General features: G+C 41.3%; 1 protein-coding gene across 4 annotated transcripts in view; it reads left to right on the forward strand.

Moving 5' to 3' along the window:
• Positions 1–18,374, forward strand: part of zdhhc13 (zDHHC palmitoyltransferase 13) — a 191,333-nt gene extending 172,959 nt beyond the window's left edge. For all 4 annotated transcript variants that reach the window (XM_073859806.1, XM_073859808.1, XM_073859805.1 and 1 more), the window contains 2 exons: positions 17,201–17,295; positions 17,529–18,374. In XM_073859806.1, coding sequence (XP_073715907.1) covers positions 17,201–17,295; positions 17,529–17,673 — 240 coding nt within the window. In that variant the 3' untranslated portion in view covers positions 17,674–18,374. The remainder of the gene's footprint in view (positions 1–17,200; positions 17,296–17,528) is intronic.
• Positions 18,375–18,624: the final 250 nt, after the last annotated feature.

Genomic DNA, 18,624 nt, shown 5'->3' on the forward strand with positions numbered 1-18,624 from the left:
TCTACCACCTTTAGACACTTTTGATATTCTAGGGATAATTAAGTGACCAGAATTTTGTGAGCGCAGTTTACGTGATGGATTGTATTCTGATAGTAGTTCTTTAATATACGAGGGCGCTAGGCCATTTAAGGCTTTAAGGTGATTAGTAATAATTTAAATTGTATGCGATATTTAACTGGTAGCCAGTGTAAAGATGCCAGAATTGGACTGATGTGGTCATACTTTTTAGATCGAGTAAGCACTCGAACCAGCGTTTTGAACCAGCTGTAGCTTGTTTACCTGATTTGCATGGCATCCCCCGAGTAACGAGTTACAATAGTCTATTCTAGAGGTCATAAAAGCATGGATAAGCTTTTCTGTGTCTGATGCAGACAGCATATGGCGTATTTTTGAGATATTTCTAAGATGGAAGAATGCTGTGCGGCAGACGTTGGCGATATGACTATCGAAAGATAGATTGCTGTCGAACATTACGCCTAAATTCTTAACCATGGAAGATGGCACCACCGTGCAGCCATCTATCGGCGACTTGTAATCTGACATATTATGTTTGTAGCGATTCGGTTCAATAATAAGTATCTCTGTCTTATTGGAGTTTAGCATAAGAAAGTTATGTGCCATCCAGTCCCTAATATCACTAATGCAGTCTGTTAGCTTAGAAAACTGGTGGGTTTCGCTAGGATGCGACGAGATGTAAAGCTGGGTATCATCCGCATAGCAGTGAAAACTTATGTTATGTTTCCTGATAATGTCTCCTAAAGGTAACATATATAACGAGAATAGGATAGGGCCTAGAACTGATCCCTGAGGTACGCCGTATTTAACGGGGGAGTGATATGACTCTTCCTCATTTACATAAACAAAGTGATATCGATTGGTTAGATACGATCTGAACCAGGCTAACGCCTGACCACTGATACCAACATAGTTTTCTTGTCTATTGAGTAAGATTGTGTGATCTATTGTGTCAAAGGCTGCACTAAGGTCTAGTAATATAAGGATTGAGATTTCACCACGATCGGATGTTAGTAGGAGGTAATTTGTAACTCTAAGCAGCGCTGTCTCTGTGCTATGGTGGGGCCTGAATCCTGATTGGAACTTTTCATATGTATTATTATTTTCTAGGAATGTGCGTAGCTGGCTTGCCACTACTTTTTCTAATATTTTAGAAAGAAAAGGTAGATTTGAGATTGGTCTAAAGTTATTAAGATCTCCCTGGTCAAGGTTTGGTTTTTTAATGAGCGGTCTAATAACTGCTAGTTTGAAAGCTGTTGGAATGTATCCTAATTCTAGAGATGAGTTAAAGATATTAAGTACCGTGTCTGACACTACATGAAATACCTCTTTTAGTAATTTTGTGGGAACGGGGTCTAGTATACAGGGCGATGATTTGGATGACGTTACTAGTTTAGAGAGCTCTTCTATTGTAGTAGGATTAAATGACTCAAGATGTTCGTTTGGTAATCTAGTGGAAAATGTACTATTGGGTAGAGTGGTGGCTGCTTGCGTAGTTTCTATATTTTCCCTAATAAACATAATTTTGTTAGAAAAGAAGTTAATGAAATCGTTACTATTGTGTTGGAGTTTACTATTGGTTTTTGTTTGTTCTTTGTTTCTAGTCAGTTTCGCAACTGTGCTAAATAGGAAACGAGGGTTGTTATGATTTTCTTTAATAAGCGTACTGAGATGGGTAGATCTGGCAGTTTTAATAGCCTGTGTGTAGTGTTTAACACTCTCTTTCCATGCTGAACGCCATACCTCTAACTTTGTGCTTCGGTAGTTTCTTTCCATTTTTCTAGCTACTTTTTTAAGGGCTGAAGTATGATGGTCATACCATGGAGCTGGCCGTGTTTGTTTTATTCTCTTTTTTCGAATGGGAGCAACGGCATCCAACGTGCTAGAGCAGACGTTGTTCAGGTTTTCTATTATAATATCTAGATCTTCACAGTTATCTGCTACATGTTTCATTTGAGACAGGTCTGGAAGAGTGCTACTAAAGCTATCTTTAGTGGTGGAAATTATTGTTCTGGCTAATCTGTAGCATGTTGTAGACTGAGCGGTCCTATCTAGAAGTATTGTGTATGACAGAAATAAATGGTCTGAAACTGCATCGCTCTCGGGTGATATTTCGATGTCATTAATATTGAGTCCGAGTGACAGAATTAAGTCTAGTGTGTGATTACGAGTATGCGTGGGCCCTGACACGTTTTGTTTAATGCCTAGAGAATTTAGAACATCCATAAACGCACGTCCTAATGCATCTTTTGGATTATCCACATGGATATTAAAATCACCAACGATAAGAGCTTTATCTACAGTGACTGTAAGCTCAGATAGGAAGTCTGCTATTTCTTTAAGAAAATCTGGTTTACTTTGAATATTTTATTGTATATTGTAGCTACACCACCCCCTCTCCCTTTTAGACGAGGAACATGTTTATAATAATAGTCTTGTGGGGTGGATTCGTTTAAACTGGTGTAATCGTCTGCTTTAAGCCAGGTTTCTGTTAAACAGAGTGCATCTAAGTTTTGGTCAGTAATTATTTCATTGATAATTGGTTCTTTGTTGGTAAGTGATCTAATGTTAAGAAGGCCGAATTTTAACATTTGAGTTTCATCTGTTAATGTATTGTGTTCTAGTTTTATGTTAATAAGATTTGTACGAGACGAGGTAAACGGTGCTCTGTAGTTATTTGTTCGAGGAACAGACACAGTCGAGATGTGTTGGTACTCTGTTAAAAAAGGCTCTATGTGCTGGGATATATGTGATCTTGACATGTCAAGGCAGCTAACAGACTGATGGGTAAGCCGATCTGTCTGTTTCCTGACCTGGGCCCTGGATAGTCAGACAATATCAAAAGTAAGACTATTGGTCAGATTTCTAGAGAGTATAGCACTTCCTTCCGGAGTCGGATGGAGGCCATCTCTCTTTAGCAGGTCAGGTCTTCCCCGGAAATGCTTCCAATTGTCTATAAACCCTACGTTATGCTGAGGGCACCACTTTGACATCCAGCCATGAAGAGACACTAATCTACTCTAAGTTTCATCCCCCCGGTAGGCGGGGAGGGGACCAGAGCAAATTACATTGTCTGACATTGTTTTTGCAATTTCACACACCTCTTTAATAGTATCTTTGGTGATCTCCGACTGGCGGAGTCTCGTGTCATTCGTGCCGGCGTGAATAACAATCTTAGAAAACTTACGGTTAGCATTAGCCAGCACTTTAAGTTTGGATCTAATGTCAGACGCTCTGGCTCCCGGTATACAATCGACTATGGTGGCTGGTGCCTCAATGCCAACGTTCCTGAGTATAGAATCTCCAATAACCAGGGCACCTTTAACAGATGTCTCAGCCGGTGTATTGCTGAGTGGAGAAAATCTGTTTGATATTAAAACAGGAATGTGATTTGGATGCTGAATGTGACTAGGCCGCCTGACAGTCACCCAGTTAGTCAGCCGCCTTGACTCTGAAGTCGGAACCGAGCCATGTGTATTACGCTTAACACTAGGCGCACCCGAAACAGTGTTTGTAACATTAACATTAGCGGTCTTACTGTCCTCAACTAGCGTTCGGATGCGTGCTTCTAGTTCTGCAACCTTCTCCGTCAGCCTTACTACTTCAATACACTTAGCACATGTAAACCCCTCTATGCTGACGGAAGAAGCTAAACTGTACATGTGGCAAGTAGTGCAGGTTACAATAACAAGCGGATTCTTACCGTTTTCATGCTGGGCGATGGCGTCTCCGTTCGCCCGAACGCGGTCCGTGAAGCTGCATCGAGATGGGTGCTCGCTCATTGCGTGCCTCGGTCGTCTCCGGGTGTCTGGAGCCAGGGTGATGTGAGGCACGCTGTACCGCCTGGTACGAATGCCGGGCCACAACTCCTCCACAGCTTCCCGCTCTGGTGAGGAAAGGTCTGAAAAACATACATCGGATGAGTCCGCCAGTAGATCGAAAAGGAAGGCAGATTTTCAGTAAACAGACAGTGAGCAAGTGCTAACTTCAACCGGCACGTTTGTTGATGCTAGCGGGCTATATGCTAACACTAGGTGTTTACTAGTGATAGATCGTTTTACTTATTAATACTGTTCAATAATCGTCACGGTAAAGTATTCCTAAGATAAACTAGTAAGTTATATTATATAGATAGGAACGAGATAGTAAGAAAATAGGATTTAGATGATGAACTCGACGGAGCTCCAATGCACGGAGCAGCGTTTCCCCGTTTGCTGATGCTAGCGGGCTATATGCTAATACTGGGTGTTTACCAGTGATAAATCATTTCACTTATTGAAACTGTTGAATAATCGTCACGGTAAAGTATTCCTAAGATGAACTAGTAAGTTATATTATATAGATAGGAACAAGATAGTAAGAAAATAAGATTTAGATGATGAACTCGACGGAGCTCCGATAACAGTGTTGCCACTCTCTTGCGTCTCCGCATAGCAGTGAAAACGTATTTTTATGTTTCCTGATAATGTCTCCTAGAGGTAACATATATAACGAGAATAGGATAAGGCCTAAAACTGATCCCTGTGGTACACCGTATTAAACCGGGGAGTGATATGACTTCCTCATTTACATAAAGTGATATCGAGTGGTTAGATACGACCTAAACCAGGCTAATGCCTGACCACTGATGCCAACATAGTTTTCTAGTCTATTGAGTAACATTCTGTGATCTAATGTGTCAAAGGCTTCAGTAAGGTCTAGTAATATAAGGATTGAGATTTCACCACAATCGGATGTTAAAAGGAGGTCATTTGTAACAATGCTGTCTCTGTGCTATGGTGGGGCCTGAATCCTGATTGGAACTTCATATGTACTATTATTCACTATGAATTTGTGTAGCTGGCTTGCCACTACTTTTTCTAATATTTTAGAAAGAATATGTAGATTTGAGATTGGTCTGGGGTTGTTGGATCTCCCTGGTCAAGGTTTGGATTTTTGGTGGGCGGTCTGGTACCTGCTGGTTTGGGAGCTGTTGGAGCGTATCCTGGTTCTGGCGATGAGTTAAAGATGGTACTGGGTCTGACACTACGGGAAATGCCTCTTTGAGTGGTTTTGTGGGAGCGGGGTCTTGTGTGCAGGGCGATGATTTGGATGATGTTGCTGATTTGGAGAGCTCTTCTGTTGTGGTGGGTTTGAGTGACTCAAGATGTTCGTGTGGTAATCTAGTGTTAAATGTACTATTGGGTAGAGTGGTGGCTGCTTGCGTAGCTTCTATGTTTTCCCTAATAAGGCATAAAAAAATAAGTTTGGTTCTGGTTGGTTGTCAGTTTAGGTCATGGGTCGGTAGGGATTTTATTTTATTTTATTTATTTTTTTTCAGTGGCAGCAAGGGATAGGTAGGAAATTGTTAAATTTTTTAATTGAATAGCGGATATATGAGGTGACTTTGGCTATATTGCGTGTTTGTCTCACGCAGCGCAGCACGTCTCCACAGATTATCTCTTTTGTCATAATCAGGATTTGACATTAACTTTTTTGCTCACCAGCCAAAGTGGCTAGTTTTTCAAAGTTACTAGCCACTCAGCATTTTCACTGGCCAAATTTTTGTTGCTGGTAAAATCAATTTTATGATTAAACTTGACTTTGGCATCCTAAAATGACTTTAATTCGAGCAAATTTACTTGCTAAATTAGATGCAGACTGAATTTCAAATGCAGTCTGACTACCCAAATTAAGACAACATTTATTAGCTGGTATATAGCTGGTATATCAGTATAGATCATATCATATATTTAGGTGCATGAAAAACATGCTAGTAAGTAAGGCATAAATAGATTAACTTTGAATGAATATATTAAAAGTAGAGCAGGTGTGTAGAAGAAACACTTTCTAAACTGAAAAGATAAACACAAAACCCATCGACAACCACTTTAAATATTTATTAACAACAGCAGTAAATACTGTCAAGAAATGTACATTAATTTTACTGTCAGCTAGTTTATGCAGATGTATTTTATAAGCTTGATCATGGTTACTGATAAAAGTGATTTAAGACTTTTTAATGACAAATGTTGAGAGGGCATTATTGTAACATTAAAATGATGCGCAAACCTCTCAGCTGGCGGGTTTTCTTTGATTTCGTGTGCATTCAGGTATGCGCTTGAATTTCTCTTCGCTCTTGCCCTGAGAGTTTGCACGCAATTTATATCTAATCAATCACTTCCATGCAATTGTTTTATCTTTCCCGAAGTGTGTATGCGCTCAGACTGCGTCCTCTTGTGCATTCCCATATCCATCAGCTCTTGCGCGCTCTCTGGAAGGTGACGCTTTGGTCCGCAACGCCCCGCTGATCGCGTCTCTCAACAAACGGTCTCTTTGCGTTGCGCTGGGTGCAGAGTGCTCATGGAAGTTGTCGCATTGCGTATTGTTTATCATTTCGCATAACTTTTAAGAAAACTACATTTTAAAATAATATATTTTGGGATTGGCTGTCTTAAGGGGATCGCACACCGGCCGCGCAGCTCAGCGCCGCGCAGCGCCGCGCCGTTCTAAAAAAATGTAACACATTGTTTTCTATGAGTGTACGCACACCGGCGCCGCCCAGCTGTGACTCAGGAAGTTGTTCAAATCCCTGTCGCGCCACACAGCGCCACTCACACAGTTTAACATTAAATAACATCATATGTGTCCCACATCATTAATGATTAACATTGGCTGCTAATGTATATTTTACATTTTGAATTAGACGCTATCTGACGAACCTCGCGCTATTTAAAGTGCACTTCCGGTTTACAATACCTCCGAGTTCTCCTAGGCGCTGCGCGGCGCTGAGCTGCGCGGCCGGTGTGCGATCCCCTTCCCCTTTACCCGCCACGGCCGAAATCTACCTGCATTTGGCGGGTGTTAATGTCAAGCCCTGGTCATAATACCATAAATTCAAATATTATAATTCACTTTCTGACCGCAAAAGTGAGCCTTGGTTTGTCCTCTCTGGAAGAGAAAAGCCCACTTGCATATCGTTGTTCAGCTCGTCTTTTTTGGTCTGTAAGTTACAACTTTCGGCGGGCGCAAAAGATTACGTTGCTGTGCACGAAAAAGCATCTCGAATGCACACCAAAAGTTACCAGTGCTTTTGTAAGTGATGACAACGATGTGTGAACGATTGTGTTAACGATCGTATAGCTGCCTTGTTTTTAGCATTGGTAGAGGACGTTGCATTGCATGCTTTACAAAAACGGTGCTGTACTAAAAGGTAAATTATAGTTCGCCTCAAAGTTTTTTTATTTGTGTATTTATTTAATGTGTATTATTTCTTTCCCAAGCTCATAAAATAAATTTGGGTCGCACATAAATTGGCAGGGTCGGTCGGAAACCGGAACCAAAAATTTTTTTTTCTTATGCCTAACCATAATTTTGTTAGTAAAGAAGTTCATGAAGTCGGTACTATTGTGTTGGAGTTTGCTATTGGGTTCTGTTTGTTTTTTGTTTCTAGTCAGTTTCGCAACTGTGCTAAATAGGAAACGAGGGTTGTTATGATTTTCTTTAATAAGCGTACTGAGATAGGTAGATCTGGCCTCTGACTCTCTTTCCATGCTGCACGCCATGCCTCTAGCTTTGTGCTTCGGTGGTTTTGTTCCATTTTTCTGGCTGCTTTTGTGGGGGCTGCGGTGTGATGGTCGTGCCACGGAGCTGGCGTTTTTTCTTTGATTCTCTTTTTTCGAATGTGAGCAACGGCATCCAGCGTGCTAGAACAAACGTTGTTCAGGTTTTCTATTACAATATTGAGATCTTCACACTTATCTGCTACATGTTTCATTTTGGACAGGTCTGGAAGAGTGCTAATAAAGCTATCTTTAGTGGTGGAAGTTGGTGTTCTGGCTGATCTGTAGCATCTGTAGCATAGACTGAGTGATCCTATCTGGAAGTGCCGTGTGTGACACAAGGCAATGGTCTGAAACTGCATCGCTCTGGGGTGATATTTCGATGTCATTAATATTGAGTCCGAGTGACAGAATTAAGTCTAATGTGTGCTTACGAGTATGTGTGGGCCCTGACACGTTTTGTCTAATAATGAGAGAATTTAGAACATCCATAAACGCACATCCTAATGCATCTTTTGGGTTATCCACATGGATATTAAAATCACCAACGATAGAGCTTTATTTACAGTGACTGTAAGCTCAGACAGGAAATTTGCTATTTCTTTAAGAAAATCTGTGTGGTGGACCGGAGACCTGTAGATGGTAGCTAAAACAAACTGACAGCTGTTTGTTGTTACTATCATTTATTTCCATATTTAACAGCATTATTTCAAATGAATTAAATTTTAGTTCGGATTTATGGTTTACTTTAAATATTTTCTTGCATATTGTAGCTACACCACCCCCTCTCCCCTTTAAACGAGGTACGTGTTTATAATAATAGTCTTGTGGGGTGGATTCGTTTAAACTAATGTAATCGTCTGCTTTAAGCCAGGTCTCTGTTAAACAGAGTGCATCTAAGTTTTGGTCTGTAATTATTTAATTGATAATAGGTTCTTTATTGGTAAGCGATCTAATGTTAAGAAGGCCGAATTTTAACATTTGAGTTTCATCTGTTAATGTATTGTGTTCTAATTTTATGCTAATAAGATTTGTACGAGACGCGGTAAACGGTGCTCTGTATTTGTTTGTTCGAGGAACAGACACAGTCGAATTGTATTAATACTCTGGTAAAAAAGGCTCTATGGGCTGGGATATATGTGATTTTGACATGTCAAGGCAGCTAACAGATGGACGGGTAAGCTGATCTGTCTGTTTCCTGACCTGGGCCCTGGATAGTCAGACAATATCAAGAGTAAGACTATTGTTTAGTTCCCTTTCGGTGCGGTTCACTTCGCATTGCGTCGGTTGCTGACGCTATGGGGGAAACTCCTGTTTACTCCGCGATTGAAGCCTATTGGAAAACATCTATAAAAAATACAGACCAATGACGTTTGAGCCCGCGCGCGGGATGCACACGTCCTTATATAAGCGCGGGTCAAGCGTCAAGAGCTCATTAATTTTCTCCTTCAGCGCGAACCTCTCGCTGCTCCGAAGAAGAAGAAGCCTTGATTTGCCGTCAACACACGCCCTGCAGCGGAGTCCAGGCCTAGCGTCTTCCCCTGCCGTTTTCCGGCTGAGAACCGAAGATAGCAGAATCCAGGTCTAGCGTCTTCTCCGGCCGAGAACCAAAGATAGCCTTCGCTTGCCGTGGTACGAGCCCTGTGCAGCGAACACATGCCTGACGAGGTCTCCCCTGCGCCCGGTAAGATCAATATTTTAATATAAAGCTATAAGCTAAAAGAGCAGGTGCTATTGTCATAGCGTCCAGCACAGCGGCCCGAGTGAGCCTCTTTACTATGAATTTCCCCGAGCGCGTCACCGGTCTGGCACCTCCCACGCCATGCTTATATGCATCGGTTGTCCTATCCATGTTTCTTGCTCCCCCTGCTGTTCCTCTTTCGCCGGGATGAACACACGGTGAGCCATGAGACTAGATGGATGCATAAACAAGCACACATGGGCTAACCCCCCCTGTGTTCTGTCACACACAACCGTTCATGCTTTACACTCAGAGTCCCTCACTCCTCACATTCAGTGGTGAGATCTCTGGCACATTCATATGAATCCCCTGTGTGCATCGGGTAATACCGTTCATACGACGCATGGGTGTTCTATCTGTGTTGCTGCTCCCCTCTGCCGTTCCTCTCTTGTTGAGATGAACAAGCGGGGGAACCGTATAACTAAGATAGATGCATACGACAAGCAAACACGGGCGGGTCTGCTCCTGTTCCCTGTCATAGCACAGCCACTCGTGCTCTACACTCGCGGAGTCCCTCGCTCCTTTCCCCAGTGGTGAGGTCTCTTAACGGCTTCTTAGAGTTAGCATGCGGTCTTACGGCTCGCTGCCTCTAAATGCAGCTGTCTAGTGTTCAACGATTACAGAGCTTCATGACCCTCCCCTCCTTGAGCGGCGCGATCTCATTCGTCTGCTCGATAAGGCGGACACGCCTCTATTGGAGCGCAAAAAACACTTATTATAAGAGCTTAACCGGCCTTGTGAGTCTGTCTCACTTCGGGAGAGCTCACTATTCGTCTGCCCGGTCATTTCTCTCTGGTTTAGACGGAATCAGAGGCAGAATGAATTTGTTTATAATATACTGAGGCCCGAATACCTCCCTTTATTCAGTCCCGTCCTATATCAGTGCACTGAATATTGGTACATTCTTATATACCCGGTTTTTCTGCCCTTTTAATAAACGGCAAAACCGCGGGCCTCACGGCAGACTTCCTCTCTGTGATGGGTCCAGTCTGACATTAAACCACCTAGACCTTCTGCTCTGCGAGCTCTGGTCTTCGCAGCACAGCTGCGTCGCCAGAGAACAAACTGTCTGGGAGAGGAAGGGTTAAGTCGCGCCTCGGCTGGACTGCCCTGAAATGTTTTCTGTGTGCGGTTTATCCAAAACATACTGTGTAATACTGTCGGTTATGCGACCTCACTATAGTGGCGAACGGTATTGAATTCCTCTAAGAGCAATTTCCGTGCTTACTATACTGTGTATTGACACCCCACCGCTGTACGGTGTCTCTAAACAGTTTTTCGCCTTACCGACAAGCAGTCAGTAATACGCACACATGGCCCGCCGTCCATAATTGTATCGACGCTTGCCGAAAAAAACCCGGTTTGGCCATATACTGTGTATTGACACTCCACGGCTGTACGGTGTCTCTAACACCTTTCTGCCAAATTCGCTCACAGCCCACCTCAGTTTCTCCGCTACAATACTGACGGCGCAAACGAGCACGGTGTTACGGCTGTTATTTTCTCTTCCTAGAGAGACGGCAGCCTCAGACTTTTTCATGGCTCCAAGCGTTTGAATTGCGCCCTCTCCGGACAGCCACTCAAAGGCTTACAGCCAAGCAGTTTATGACGTTTTTCGGCCATATAGCTGATTTATATCAGCGGATCCGAAGACGCTCACACCTCCGCTCCGCTCCAATACGCGGAGATATTAAGGGTAATATCAACCTCAAGTGAGCTTGCTACCCGCCACAATAAGTTTCTTTTATGACGCTCGGAAAGCGAGCTCAAAGCCGCTCACAGTCAGACACGCGGCATCTCGTTTAAGACGGGCTCACGTACCCTTCTAACGAGCCCCGGAAAGCTGAATATCGTGGCATTCTGTTCATAAGACCACTTCAGTTTGACTAAGCAAAGGTCCCGAGCTGATGGCCGGGAAGCTCGACTTTGTTATTGTGATAATGCGGTCGGGCAAACTACGGTGGTTTCATTATTCACCGAACCAGACTGAGATCTCGCTCCCTGTACAAGCTGACCAGTCATCTTCTTTATAAACTCATTGCATTGCTTTATAAGCTATGTTCAATCAGAGTGATACGCATCTCGTGCTTAAACTACCAAGATGCAGACATATTAACCAGTTACGATGGGCGTGCGGAGATTGCATCCGTGGGATACGACCTACATTACGTGCCTTATGACACGTTGACACGAGCTGCTCGGACCCCTTTCGCGAGGCGTCCTTATGCAAAGTCTGATCTATTCTGTCTAGTGACAGCGAAAAGTATAAACCCCCCGCGAATTGTGGGTGAAACACTTTTCTCCTCACTACAGAGGCTCGTGCATGGCGGCTCTCTCCCCCAACCTATATTTATGTGGCGGTGATAACAGCGAACCACGCTTTTACGACCGACCATTCACTTTATTCATAAGCCTGTCATTTCTCAGATGTGGACGGTGCCCAGGGCACAGCGCTCTGGAACTGTCCAAGGTCCTGTATAACAGATACGTCTGACGTACATCAGACGATCAGCTGTTCATCTGCGTCACAGATCACTCACTAGCGCACCTGTCAATACAGGTTATTTTTGGATTGTTGACGTTATCACCTCCCGTGACAATGATGCTCACTCGTGGTTAGTCTACTCCATGTATGGATTAGCTCCTCGGGCATGGTCTTAGAGGTTTCTCATTTGACATTTGTGACACGACCGGCTGGTCCCTGCCGTCCACGTTGTCAGTTTACAGCTTCGACATCCCTGCTTCGCGCACTCCTGAGGTTTGTTGCATTAAAGGTGCGCCCGTTAGCTCACCTGTATGCACAATATGTTTTTTAATTATATGCGTCCACCGTGCGCTTAGAAAAGCTCACATATGCACACTATAACATTTCGGTATACACTAAAGATGCGCTTGGAAAAGCTCACCTGTATACACGGCTGTGTTATGCTTTGTGACACATACGGTGTTGTTCGGGATAATAGCAGTGCAATGTGACTAACCAGAATAATCAAGGTTTTTAGTATATTTTTTATTGCTACGTGGCAAACAAGTTACCAGTAGGTTCAGTAGATTCTCAGAAAACAAACAAGACCCAGCATTCATGATATGCACGCTCTTAAGGCTGTGCAATTGGGCAATTTGTTGAAAGGGGTGTGTTCAAAAAAACAGCAGTGTCTACCTTTGACTGTACAAACTCAAAACTATTTTGTACAAACATTTTTTTTTCTGGGATTTAGCAATCCTGTGAATCACTAAACTAATATTTAGTTGTATGACCACAGTTTTTTAAAACTGCTTGACATCTGTGTGGCATGGAGTCAACCAACTTGTGGCACCTCTCAGCTGTTATTCCACTCCATGATTCTTTAACAACATTCCACAATTCATTCACATTTCTTGGTTTTGCTTCAGAAACAGCATTTTTGATATCACCCCACAAGTTCTCAATTGGATTAAGGTCTGGAGATTGGGCTGGCCACTCCATAACATTAATTTTGTTGGTTTGGAACCAAGACTTTGCCCGTTTACTAGTGTGTTTTGGGTCATTGTCTTGTTGAAACAACCATTTCAAGGGCATGTCCTCTTCAGCATAGGGCAACATGACCTCTTCAAGTATTTTAACATATGCAAACTGATCCATGATCCCTGGTATGCGATAAATAGGCCCAACACCATAGTAGGAGAAACATGCCCATATCATGATACTTGCACCTCCATGCTTCACTGTCTTCACTGTGTACTGTGGCTTGAATTCAGAGTTTGGGGGTCGTCTCACAAACTGCCTGTGGCCCTTGGACCCAAAAAGAACAATTTTACTCTCATCAGTCCACAAAATGTTCCTCCATTTCTCTTTAGGCCAGTTGATGTGTTCTTTGGCAAATTGTAACCTCTTCTGCACATGCCTTTTTTTTAACAGAGGGACTTTGCGGGGGATTCTTGAAAATAGATTAGCTTCACACAGACGTCTTCTAACTGTCACAGTACTTACAGGTAAATCCACACTGTCTTTGATCATCCTGGAGGTGATCATTGGCTGAGCCTTTGCCATTCTGGTTATTCTTCTATCCATTTTGATGGTTGTCTTCCGTTTTCTTCCACGTCTCTCTGGTTTTGCTCTCCATTTTAAGGCATTGGAGATCATTTTAGCTGAACAGCCTATCATTTTTTGCACCTCTTTATAGTTTTTCCCCTCTCCAATCAACTTTTTAATCAAAGTACGCTGTTCTTCTGAACAATGTCTTGAACGACCCATTTTCCTCAGCTTTCAAATGCATGTTCAACAAGTGTTGGCTTCATCCTTAAATAGGGGCCACCTGATTCACACATGTTTCTTCACAAAATTGATGACCTCAGTGATTGAATGCCACACTGCTATTTTTTTGAACACACCCCTTTCAACTAATTCAACTAATTGCCCAATTGCACAGCCTTAAGAGCGTGCATATCATGAATGCTGGGTCTCATTTGTTTTCTGAGAATCTACTGAACCTACTGGTAACTTGTTTGCCACGTAGCAATAAAAAATATACTAAAAACCTTGATTATTCTGGTTAGTCACATTGTACTGCTATTATTTTGAACAATACTGTACATTGTTGTTTATCAGTGTACGTTCACGGTGCATTGGGTGCCCACCGTTACGTTCATCAATCATATCTGTACACATTCACGGCGCGTTCTGTGCACTGATTTATCTATACACATTCATGGTGCACTGAAGGGTTCACCCGTGTGCACACAATTTATTATCAGAACACATGATGGCGCGCTCGAGGATCTTGCCGGCCTGTGCATTATAACACTCTGATTGATTTATCTGATTTATTTATTTATTTATTATCGCTTGGAAAGCTCACCAGTCTGTGCACTATAATACTACCTATATGCATCCCAATGCGCTCGAGGGCGCACCTGGGTTCACACTATTGTGGTATCTGTATAATCCCATGCTACGAACCGTTCTGCCGCATATTATAGTCAGATCGGCCGTTCCTGAGCTTTGCAGATCACTCACTATGTATGCCTGTTGCTAACAGTGGTTATTAGATGGATCGTTGAAGCCATCGCACTGGCTCACGCCCCTCTATATGAGCTATGTCCTATATGTTAGAGCCCACTCTTTGCGAGTTTGGCTTCATCATGGACTTGGTCTACAGGGTATCTATATTTGATATCTGCTACGCGGCCGGCTGGTCTTCGCCGTCTACGTTTGTCAGATTGTACAGCTTGTACCCTACGAGCGCAGGTTCTCTCGGCTCAATTATGCACGCTCATGCGTTTTATGTGTACACCACGGTGCGCTCAGCGAGCTCACCAACGTGACTTTGAATTTACTTATCTCACACACCTGCGGCGCGCTCTGTGATCTCGCCGTCTTGTGCTATGTTATGTGCTCCCGGTGCATTTTAAACCCCACCGTATGCGCGTTAACCTTTTATATGGTGCTTACACTTTTGCTTTAAAGCTGTGAATATGCCGGATATAGGAGCCACACGCAGTGTCTCTCCGGTAAGGCACTTTATTAGTCCGTTGTGTATGCACGGCGTGATGGGATTACGTTCCCCCATAGCGTCAGCAACTGACGCAATGCGAAGTGAACCGTATTGAAAGGGAACGCTTAGGTTACTCACGTAACCCCGGATCCCTGAAATAACGGGAACGAAGCATTGCGTCTCTTGCCATGCTACAAACGTCTACGCAGCGAGTGTTATACAATGTGCATTGTTTGAAAGCTGCTTTAACACTTAGGGGTCGATGGCGGCATGGGCAACCTATTCTTTCTTCAATCACTGGACCGAGAGCCTTAATTATCTGCTGATTTTAGACATGCATATATGATTTATACATCATTCAAAAATGTAAAGTGTCTTGTTTTAAAACAACAATGTTGTGCTTTTCACAAAATTAAGAAAATAAACATGAGGCGCATTCTGTTCTCTCTCCCTAAGTGAAATCATTTGCGTCACAAACTTAACTATAACTTAGTGAATACTTGTCAGACAAACAATAGATATATGTCTACAGGGCTCTGAAGTTTTACCACAAGTTTGGAGTGAGATTATCTATTAGGGGAAGGGGTATTTGCAGCAGCGTCCCCCTCGGCCCCACTCAATTCTCAAGTTTTTGCTAACAGTTTAATTGTACCAATTGTTTTGTAAACAAACTATTAATGAGAAAAGGGGAATCCAAGGCACTCTTCATATATCAAAAAGTAAAAAGCCTTTATTTAAATATGGCTATAACATTAAAAACAGGGCAGTAAACTATTAATGAGCCCTATTCACTTCCGTAGTATTATTTTTCCTACTATAGAAGTGAATGAGGCTCATTAAAGGTTTGGTTACAAACATTCCTCAAAATATCTTCCTTCGTGTTCTTCAGAACAAATACATTTATACAGGTTTGCAACAACATAAGAGTGAGCAAATGATAACAGAATTTTTAATGAAGGTAAGTCCATAGGGGGTTGGCCCATGAAAAACCCTAATGGTGGCTCATATGGGCTATCCCCTATGGGGCAGTCAAACTGCTATCGGCCCGACGCGCCAACCTGCATGGGGCTTACCTGGGGTTTGGTGTGGGTTTGCCCTTCCCACACTGACATGTGTGACGTGCCCACGCATGTTTGCTGGGTAAGTGCAAAATGATGTTTTAAAACCTATTGGATTCAAGAGGTTTCATGGCTTGGGTATGATCATTAAACAGAATTTTTTTTTCTGACATTTGTTTTTAAACGGGCAGACAAATGGTGGAGGAAATGGATTTTGTTACAGGAACAAAAATAAATGTTTAGATTTTTATTTCAATTTACAGTTCAAATAATTGTTCAATTATTATGTTTTCTGCTGTCATTAAAAGACAAATTTCACCAAGATTCTTGATGCAATTCAACACAGTCTGTATGATTGCATGTAAAGAGCTGTTTTACTCTTAGATATTCCCTCTCAGATAACTATTACAATAGTTTTTTTATTTACATTAAAACCATAGTAACCACATATTTTTAGTTGAACAGAACCCATGGTCATTCAAATGGTAGTAAACAAAAACATGGATACTTCAGTTTTACTACTAGGGTTAATTTCCTAGGCTTACTTCACTTCTTTTCTGTGAATACTTGCCAAGTAGATGTTGACTACTCTTCTATCTTCTATTATATTAAAAACAATCTTTCTCAGGTATTGTTTTTGAATTTTAAAAAACGTAGCACTTCTTCTATTACTGCCTTCACACGACAAATTGCTTTATTGTTTCCGAATCTTTGTAAGTGTTTTTGGATAGAAGCGTCTGCTAAATGACTAAATGTAAAACTATGGTTAAATTCCTGGGGAAAGAAGACAATTCTAATCCTAATGTGGCCCTTAGAATAATAAATTATTAATTAACTTAACTCTTCTGAACGTTGCACTTATTATACACGAAGACTGTTTAGTTTTTTTTTTACAATAATAATAGTTAATGTAAGTAATTGTTAAACTTCAGATGAGTCTTCTTGTGCAAGTCAGTTTTATTCCATTCCGTATTAATTCTAAGTCTTTATTGTTGTACAGTGTGACAGCTAAGATCAAACAATAGGACATGTTTGATTATCAGACAAAATGACAAATAGTGTCAGGGGATGGATAATATCTGTGTTATGATTGGTCAGGTCGCCTGTCAATCAAATTCCCACGAAGGGTCAATTGTGAAAAGTATTATATAAATAATATTTTAATAGAATTGAATAAAGTTTTAAACCTAGTTATTATAAATATTTGCTTAAGTTGTATTGAAAGCAATGTTAGGGACAATAATTTGTAATTTTTGTTAATTTGGTATGGTTGTAATCATATATACAGTATGAAAAGCTGTTGTATGTTCTTTTATCATTCACAGTCACTTACATGCATGTATGTGTGTAATTTGCTTTATTTTTTGTCAGATTGCATTTCTGGGTCTGACAACCGCAGAGAGAACAAACCTGTTGCACAGACAGAGGAAACTCCCTCAGGCCTCGCTCAGACAAAATCCATTCAAGTAAGATGCAAATACTGCTTAAATACTTATCCCAGCCAATTCTGCATTTCTTCCATTGATGCTGTTAGATCAATTAGACCAATTGAAAATGTTTTAGGCAGCACTGTCTGTTTATGGGAAAGTGTTTAGAAAATATGTTTAAATGCTTTTAGTAGTAGTAGTAGTTTGACAAATAAGCCATATTAAACTGTATTTAACGCTGTTAAAAACACTTTTTGTTCTTTGTCCTGTAGTCTTGGAGTAATTAGAAACCTGGTGAACTTCTTCCAGTGTCGATGCTGTGGTCTTTGTAAGCCAGTGGTGCTGGACTGGACTCAGCAGTATCCAATGGGTCTCAGCAGAGAGCATCCCATGTTCAGTGGTCCAGACGCTGTCTAACGCCCATTGACAAGTGACTCACTCAGGGAGAGCAGTGTCTCCTCTCGGACAATAGAACTTCCATGACATGGCTACATTATGCTATAATAAAGGTTGTTAATTTGTATGTGTAACGGAAAATTTTAAAGTTAAATATTTTGTAAGGTACTTAAACGGGTAACCTCTTACTGAAAATAATGTCTTTTTTTAAGGTGTTTTCTAAATCAGAGCAGTTTCGTTTTCCTACAAATCTTCACCAGAAATTGCTATCAAATGAAATGCTGAGGTACAAAATCTTGTTGACGATATACCATCTGTGGAAAAAAATACATTTCTTCTTTTTTTTGAGAAATGTACATATAGATCATAGGCGGAGCTCTAAAACATTACTTTATAAGATATTTTGTAAAAAAAAAAAAATCATTAATCATATCATAATATTTGTATTTATCAAAACTTTGCACTTGTTAAAGTTACTTTTTATGCTGCCTTCCAATCACGATGGAGCAGAGGTATCTAGAGCGCTCTTCTTTTAAACAATGCCTGGCATGTGCAGCTGCCTTAAAACCTTTGGTGGAGTCCTTGATTTTACCCCAAGATTGTATAAATTAATCACCAATGTACTGTTCACTGCATATTAATTTTCCTTCTTGTTTTTTACTTGTATTAATTAGCCAATAAATTGTTGCGTTTAAGAAGTTAATAAAATGCCCTAAAATTAATTAACCCGTGCATGATTTTTTTTTATTGCAGTGTAGATACTGTAGTGAGTAACCCATTAAACCTCTTACCTTTAATATAATTGCTGTTTATATTTACTGTCAAACAATTCATTATGATTTAGGATGCTTCAATATTTGGGATGCTATACAATAATAAAAACGGTTACAGTGAGAGTAATTTATCCCAATATAGTACCATTATTATTATCATTAGTAAAAATAAAGTGTAACGTTACAAAATAAAGTGTAA

The sequence above is a fragment of the Misgurnus anguillicaudatus genome, chromosome 21, assembly GCF_027580225.2.
Source record: "Misgurnus anguillicaudatus chromosome 21, ASM2758022v2, whole genome shotgun sequence".
Taxonomy (NCBI): Eukaryota; Metazoa; Chordata; class Actinopteri; order Cypriniformes; family Cobitidae; genus Misgurnus; species Misgurnus anguillicaudatus.